This window comes from Octopus bimaculoides, chromosome 1 (assembly GCF_001194135.2).
Source record: "Octopus bimaculoides isolate UCB-OBI-ISO-001 chromosome 1, ASM119413v2, whole genome shotgun sequence".
NCBI lineage: Eukaryota > Metazoa > Mollusca > Cephalopoda > Octopoda > Octopodidae > Octopus > Octopus bimaculoides.
The window spans coordinates 90,545,013-90,553,536 of record NC_068981.1 but is presented as its reverse complement, the minus strand read 5'-3'; the positions used below and the strand labels follow the sequence as shown (position 1 = coordinate 90,553,536).

At 35.2% G+C, this 8,524-nt stretch overlaps 1 protein-coding gene across 2 annotated transcripts in view; it reads left to right on the top strand.

Moving 5' to 3' along the window:
- LOC106880907 (F-box only protein 38) overlaps window positions 1-8,524 on the top strand; it is a 35,753-nt gene that overhangs the window by 2,411 nt on the left and 24,818 nt on the right. The window contains exons 2-3 of one of the 2 annotated variants that reach the window (XM_052968218.1): window positions 806-890; window positions 7,836-8,149. In XM_052968218.1, coding sequence (XP_052824178.1) covers window positions 7,868-8,149 — 282 coding nt within the window. In that variant the 5' untranslated portion in view covers window positions 806-890; window positions 7,836-7,867. The remainder of the gene's footprint in view (window positions 1-805; window positions 891-7,835; window positions 8,150-8,524) is intronic. The other variant, XM_014931071.2, reaches the window with a different exon arrangement.

Below are 8,524 nucleotides of genomic sequence, written 5' to 3'. Positions count from 1 at the left end.
TTAACTACTGTAATAAACACATATATATATACACACACATATATAAGAGCATAACTATACAAGAATGCCTCACGTTAACTACCGTAATAAACACATTTAGAGAGAGAGAGAGAGTATTGTGTTTTATTGAGACAAACTAATGGACTGAACCAACGAAAGAACCACTGCGTGATCGTTCGATCTATTAGAAATAGCAGCTAAATGTCTAAATCACACTCGACCTTTTTTAAAACCGGAAGGACGTTAGATAACGTAATTTTGGACACACGGTTACCGAAAATTTGAAACAGGACATAGTGGTTGTCGATGCAATGCCTTTGATCATAAATCTGCTCGATAGGATTTATTTGACCCTAACCACAACCAATTACAGTTCGAACGCTTTATTAAAGTTCTTCTCCCTGGACCTTCCTACTCCCTTCGTTCACTTAAATCATTGTCTAGTTTGTTTTCACGATTTTATAGGCCCTATTCATATATATCTAATTACACTCATTGTATTCTTTGTTTAATTTCATTTTTTATTTATTTTCATTATTTTTTTTTATTTACAAAAATATCCTGTAAGAAGAAATTATGTGTTTGACATATATTTCAAAATCAAAACACCCATAAACCACAATTAACAACACTACTCTGAATGTACTATTAGCGAAATTTCTACTTAATCTGTTAATTTACTTTGTCATGTGATTCTGTAAAGGAAAAAAAATCGATTCTTTGATAGAGCTGGGTAAAAATTGTTGCTTTTTAAGCTTATGATTTCTTCAGCAATATTTATTTTGGTCTCTTCTTTTTGCAACAGGGAAATGCCGAATAGCTGACGTCCACGCTTCGGATATTGATGCATAATATAAGCCTTATTTACATTAACTTATCTATTTATTTTGGTACGATGCCATCATTTTTATATTATTTTATTGTATGCACCCTTTCATAAACGCATTTATTTCAAGATAGTGATAACGACATCGTAAAATTAACTAACAAAATTCAATTGATGGACGTCTTTTTTTTTTTTATTCAAGTATTCGACTGAACGTTTGTGCGTGTGTGTGTGTGCCCTTCCCTACTCTCTCAGCACAAATAAGATACGAGGATATTGTCCTACTGAAACATTACCAGTTTGAACGATACTCAATGAAGTAAATACAAGCATACCTCACCCTACGTCGTTAACTGGTTCCAGGAGACACGACTTAAGTCGAATTAACTTGTCTCTGGGCTAGGCTAGGCCGAATTTACTTGTCTCTAGGCTAAACCGATAATAACCATTCCCTGTTCTGTACTTTATTTATGAATGCATTTTCAATAATACATTGTTCATAAAAACCTATTTTAAGCTTAACAAACAAATAATTTTTATTTTTTGATACAGTATAGCAAAAAAATGTAATCTAAATTTACAAATACAATTTGGCGGTGTTTACCGTACATCGCGGACACTATTTATGAATGCGGTTTGCAATAAGACATGGTACGTCAACATCAACAGCTGACTCTGGCTGATCTTGTTCGATGCGCTTAAAAAAACCGGTCGAGAGTTCTTTGAACTGTCTTCTTTTCTCCAAGGATTACATTATAAGGAACAAAAGCTTCGTGACAAGCCCCCATAATTTTGGAAAAGCGTTGAGCATTTGGATCCATATCCTCGAACATAGAAAGATCTTTTTCGATATATGCAAATGCTTGCTGCATTTTCTTAATGGTAAAGTGACGTGGCTCAGGTTCGACTTCCTCTTCTTTATTTTGCTGCTTGTGAAGCTCTATCAAATCCTCGTTCGTCAGGGACTGCTTGTCTTTTTCAAATAAATCTGTGAAATCCTCTCCTCCAAATCCATTTCCAGTTCTTTGCTCGTAGTCACCAACGTTTTGCTGATGGCAACATTATCAAACGCCTTAAAATCATTCACGAATTGCAGGCATAGCTTCTTCCATACACCATTCATTGCCGTGCTCTGTACATCATTCCATGCCGCTGCTATGTTCTGTACAGCCTTGTAGATATCGTATCTCTTCCAAAAGTCACAAAGTGTGATGGACTCATCAAAATCACTTGCAGCTATTGCTTGCCACAGCGTACACTTCATAGAGTAACACTTGACGATAGCAATTATTCCCCAATCCATTGGCTGCAGAAAAGATGTGGTGTTCAGATGGAGATATACAACAGTAACTTTGGGATCAAAATCTATGATGTTTTGCAGGTGGCCAAGAGCATTATCTAAGATAAGTAAAACCTTAAAAGGAATCCCCTTCTCCTTATAGTACTTCTCTGCTGCTGAGATAAAATGATTGAAGAACCAATCTTTGAAAACAAAAACAGAAGCCCATGCTTTTGAGTTAGCCATCCATATAACAGGGAGGGATGCCTTGGGTATGTTCTTTAGGGCACAAGGGTTGTGTGTAGGATACACAAGCAATGGCTTTAACTTAAAATCTCTTGCACAATTACCTCCCAACATAATGGTCACACATTCTTTTGAGACCTTTGGGCCTGGAGTAGTTTTCTCCTCCTTGGAAATGAATGCACAGTCTGGCAATTTTTTTCAATACAACCCAGTTTCGTCTATGTTAAAAATCCGTTTTCTTCAATGTCTTTTTTATAATGCATGAGAAAATTCCACTGCTTCTTGTTCATCAGCTGATGTAGTTTTCACCTTGCTTCTTAATGAAGTGATAACTTCTTCACTCCTTAAATCTCATGAACCGTCCTTGACTTGCCTTGAACTCTACATCTTTCTCATCAGGATATTTTTCTTCAGGTCCTCAAACAAAGACAGTGCTTTCTCTTGAATGATTTCTTGACTAATGGTAGCATGCTGACAATTCAACCTAACAATCCAAAGAGAAAGAAGACTTCCTATTTCTTCAAAGATTTTGCCTCTCTTCTTATTGATGATAGCATTCTTCATCCCTAGGACTTCAAATTTGATATGTGCTAAAATTTTTTCCTTATTATGTACAATTGTTGATACAGTTGTCTGACTCATCCCAAAAGATCGTGCAATTGCTACCACTTTTTCACCTTTCTCATGGCGTTTTATCACATCCGGTTTATCTTCCAGTGTTATAGCATGATGCTTAGCAATTACACTATGAAATTTCTTAGGAGCCATGGGGGCAAAAAATAAAGTCACAAATGAATGAGAATGAGAAAGTAGCCGATAGGCAGACATAAACAAATCTGAATTCAAAACAATCACAAGTGACAGTGATGCCTAACGGTAGATATTGGAACTACAGTGCAATATGAGCTCTGAAAGACCAATAAATAAGACTACACGACTGATTTCATGATTTCGTTCACTAAGCTACACTACTTTATGGTGTGTATCTTAACATTTACTGTACATATTTTAATATGATTTTATATGCTTTTATTCTTATTTATTGTACAGTAACATGATTTTATGTGCCTTTAACAGTTTTCTAGTGTTTTACGATTCCAATATTTGTGGCAGACAGTCGAGTAAAATGACTTGACTTGATTTTTATTTTTCCATATATTATTTTTGAAAACCAACATATAATCAAGAGCAATTTAAATCGAAATGACTCAAGCCGAGGCATGCCCGTAGTTGGTTGTTTTCTTGCAAATATCATCATGAAGCTGAGTGAGACTGGGATGTATGCATCATTAGTTAAACATATTCTAACAAATATCAAGCAAAAATAATTATAACTTAATATTGTCTGCTTCTACTGTTTTAATAAACTTTAAAACCAAATAGGTGATATGGTTGACTGTTCCTTAAGATTATAATCCAAAGAACCTAGTTGTGATCAGCGACAGCAAAAGAATGAGGCTGAACAATAGTAACATTAGGAACTGGACATAGCTATATATTGTACTTCTTTCAGGCATTACTTGACTGCAGCCTTGCTTAAAAGGTTCAGATTGCACACCATTCCCTATTCAGAACTAATTGTAAGTCTGGTAGTTTCTTTTTGGTGAACTGCTAACTTACTTGATTATAAACAAATTGACAGCAGGATGTTCAGTTGGTGGAGAGACAAACAGAAAGATGCATGTGCATGCACATATATGACTAGTTTCTGCAGTTTCCACCTATCAAATCTTCCTGTAAGGCATTAGCAGAAGGCACTTACTTACAGCCATGCTTGTGCTTATGTAATTCGACAAGTTGATGTGGCTGTGTGGCAAGAAGTTTGCTTCCCAACAATGGTTCCCAGTTCAGTTCCACTGCATGGCTCCTTGGGCAAGTGTCTTCTACTATAATCTTGAGCCAACCAAAGCCTTGTCAGTGGATTTGGTAGACAGAAACTGAAAGAAGCCTGTTGTATATATTTGTGTGTGTGTGTTAGTCTGTATTCGTCCCCCACACTGCTTGACAACCGGTGTTGGTGGTGTGTTACATCCATGTGACTTCGCAGTTTGGCAAAAGAAACCAATAGAATAAGTACCAGGCTTTTAAAAAGTAAGTCCTGGGGTTGATTCATTCGACTAAAAACTCCTCAAGGCTGTGCCCCAGCATGGCTGCAGTCTAATGACTGAAACCAGTAAAAGATAAAAAGATACAACAAAAACTTATCTGTAATATTAAAATTTGAGACAATTATAATTAGCTGAAGTCATCACTCTCAAGCAAACATGATCTGGTAACATGTATTATGCTTTTGCTAATTGTTTTAGGGGCTTACGTCATTGTGAACAAACACAGACACTCTCTTGGCTCCCCTCATTCTTTACCAAGAGAAATTTCCAAGATTTGAAAGCTGGAGAGTGTGAGGACTGCATCAGCTCTTGCCAGCACTTGGCTGGGCATTTGTTAGGTTAGTAAACTAATGTTTTGCTGAAGGACACAGTATACTGCCTTTATGATACTGAAACCAACAGCCTAAGCACTTAGGCAATGTGCCTAATCAGGTAGGTTGTTGGTTTCAATAGACGTGTTCATGGAGACATTGACATGCTCATTTTTTTTTTAAATTTCTCCTTAAGTTAATAGTAAGTTACATGATCTGGACTTAAGTATATAAAAATACAAGTGGTTATTTTGCAGACTGCTGAAGATGATAATGTTCACTGAAAACAGAACACACAAATCTAATGATTTACACAATATGTTCTCAATGATGAAATTTGATGTTAAGTGAGCTCTGAGTCTTCTCTGTATTATGTTAACGTGTTAACATTAACCCTTTAGCATTTAAACCGGCCATATCCGGCCAAAAGTATTCTGCTTGTTTTATGTTCAAACTGGTCAAATCTGGTCTCTCACACCAACCCTACAATATCGTTTTAAAAATTAACAGCTACCTCATCAAAATCTCATAGCTATAAGATAATGCATGATTAGTTCAAAACAATGTGGCTGAAAAAGCATTAATTTTGGCAGAATAATGCAAACACTAAAGGGTTAAAACATTTTTACTCTTTTGGTCTCTATGTGCCTAGAGAAACATTGTCTTGCTTTTAAGCTATTGATCTATAATATTAAATGTCAAACTGGCCAGCCCTTGCTGGCATGGAAAACAGACATTAAATGATGTTGATGATGATGTTTTAGACTTAAAGGAAAATGTAGATCTGATGCAAGGGCAGTAACGGTTTGAATAATATATATTTTTGGTGGAAATTAAAGAAATGGTCAATGGGTTGAGATTTTCATTTCCATGGTGATGTTAAATCCATGCTTTGTGCCTCTTTTTCCATGCTTACATAGTTTGGATGTGTCTTTTCTAGTACAGCGATTCCTCGTGTACTGTGGTCTCTTGTTATCTCTTTTGTGCGGCTCAGTGTTTTGAGATCAACTTTCAGCAGCTCTTCTTCTGAAAACTTCTTTGACTTTTTCTTCTTATGATTGTACAGCAGGAGCGAATTGTACTGTGGCCTTTGAAGGTCTAAACAGTTGCAAGCTGATGGCTACAAGAAAAACACATGCAAAAGGTTGATGTTCCGAGAGGGTAGAAATGGATGTAGTGAGATGGATGCAATATGGATGACAAAGTAAAAGAGAGAGGTGTGAGTAGAGAGAGATTCAGGAGTACTTGAGGAGAAGTGGACATAACCGTTTAGGAAGAGAAGTCAGTGTAGTTGTAGTAGCAGTAGAAATGTCAGAGAGAGGAGAAAGCACATCTGTGAGTCTGAGATTGAAGCTTGTTGGTGTGTGATTTCATGGTAATGAAATATTATCAATAGGTATTGGAGGTGATACTATCAACTTACCCCTACCCTCAGAATTGCTGGTCTTGTGCCTAAATTACACTCATTTCTTTTTGTTCAACATTCAAATCATGCTGATGTCTTACCAGTCAAGTACTGGGGTTCATATATATATATATTTATTTATGATAAATAAAGGCAATAGAAAAATTTTCTTTGCCAATATACTGAAAAATAGATGCTAAATCGTCTAACTACATGAAATATTCACTCCCAACACATGGTGTAATAATTTAAGTGAATATTTTATGTGGTTAGAGGATTTAATGTCTATTTTTCAGCATATTGGCAAAGAAAATTTTGCTTTTGCCTTTATTTATAATTGTATTTATAATTTTCACCTTAAAAGGTATTTATCATATGCTGGTCACTGGCAAAATGTTTTAATAAAATTTAATCCTTATATTAGTAGTAAATTAATTCTCATTCACTTCGGGACTGGTTAACCACTTGTGTGTGTTTCCTGACCAACTACACTTGTTTCGAGGTTTGCTATGGAATTTCTATTTGGATATATTTGGGGTACTTAAATGTATTCATGACTTTGCATCTGCTTTTCCATGGGTATGTCTAAGTATTTCATTTATTTCCATTTTGTGTTCCTCGCTGATGAAGGAAGAATCCTTTTTAGATTAATCCAGAGATCAGAACCAATTCGGAGATAACTATATTTTTATGAATTTCTGTTAGCTTGCTTTCCTCGTTTTGACACGTGGTGTAATAATATAAGTGAATATTTTATATGGTTAGATGATCTAAAGTCTATTTTTCAGCATATTGGCAAAGAAAATTTTTCTTTCTCTCTTATTTATAATTGTATTTCTAATTTTTACCTTGAAAGGTATTTTTCATATGTTGGCCACTGATAAAATTTTTTAATAAAATTTTATCCTTATATTAGTAGTATGTATGTATATATATATATATATCAACTAACACCTTCCCCAAATTGCCGTTTGTCAGACAAAATACTTTGCAGTATTTGTTCTGAGTTCAAGTTCTGTTGTAATCAAATACTGAAGTAGTGACTAATCCCCATGCCTAAAATATGTGACCTTATGTTTATGCTAGAAATTACTAGTATTATTATTTTATATTTTCTCATTTTTCTTCTCCTGTGCTATTATGGACTCTCGGTGTAGACAACAGATAAAGGTTTTGCAATTTCTTGTTGACAACCTGCACAGATGATTTGTTTATAAAGATCAAATGTTTGTACAACATATTAACCCACTCCCTACATCAAAGTGAGATTACCTGTACAGGTGCATGGTATGCCACACATAAAATTTTAAAGAGATTGCAGGGATGAAGTGTTTTACTCAAGAACACAATGCACCACTCATTCCAAGAATCAAAACCACAATCTCACTAGCTCATGCACCCTCACAGTTTAATAAAATAATAAATCATCATCACCATCGTTTAACGTCCGCTTTCCATGCTAGCATGGGTTGGACGGTTTGACCACAGAGTTAATTATTTAATGGGATTAGGAAAAGTTTCTTGCACCTTCATGTCAAATATAATTTATTTAATTATTAATGATTAATTTTATTCACAGTATGAAATGTTAATTGTGTATGTATTCAATTTATAAAAATTTTAAATAATTTTTTTTCTTTTATGTTCAATTTCACATTAGGCTAGCTGGAAAGAAAGTGTGTTAATGTGAAAATGGCTCCATGCAAAAAATTAAAGATTGATGACGATATTACTACTTCCCCACCTCCCAGTCAAGGACTGGCCGAAGACCAGCCAATGCCAGAATGTCCCCAACGCCGTCGCAGTGCACGTTTACAGCTGTTAGCCAAATCTCGGAGCTTGTATGAAATGCAGCTGCCCTTACCTGATGACTACCTTGCAGAATTATCTTTGGAGATTATCTGCCGTATTTTGGATTATTTACCACTCCGTGATGTTCTTAAAATGGAATGCCTTAGCAAGAAAATCAAACAGGTAAAGGAAAACCAAATGCCTTGAACACATACACGTTTGTGTGTATGCATGTATAAACGTGTACATATATGTAACATATAGTGTCTGAAATGTGTGTGTTATTTGTTTGTTGATACCTTTTATGTCCCTTTTTTCCTTGTTTACATAAATTAGACAAACTGTGTGTGTGTGTATTTATATAGGCAAATTGATCGCAAAAATGAATTAAAAAACAAAAAAAACAACAGAAGTGAAAGGCATGTTCTCAATGAATATTATTAGTTTGACACTTGAAGAAAGTTTTAGATGGAAAGTTTATAAATAAAGATGTTTCAGGCAGAGTCCTTCATTGCCTATGTAGAAGAAAGTTCAGAGAGGAGGAAATACAGGAGGGGG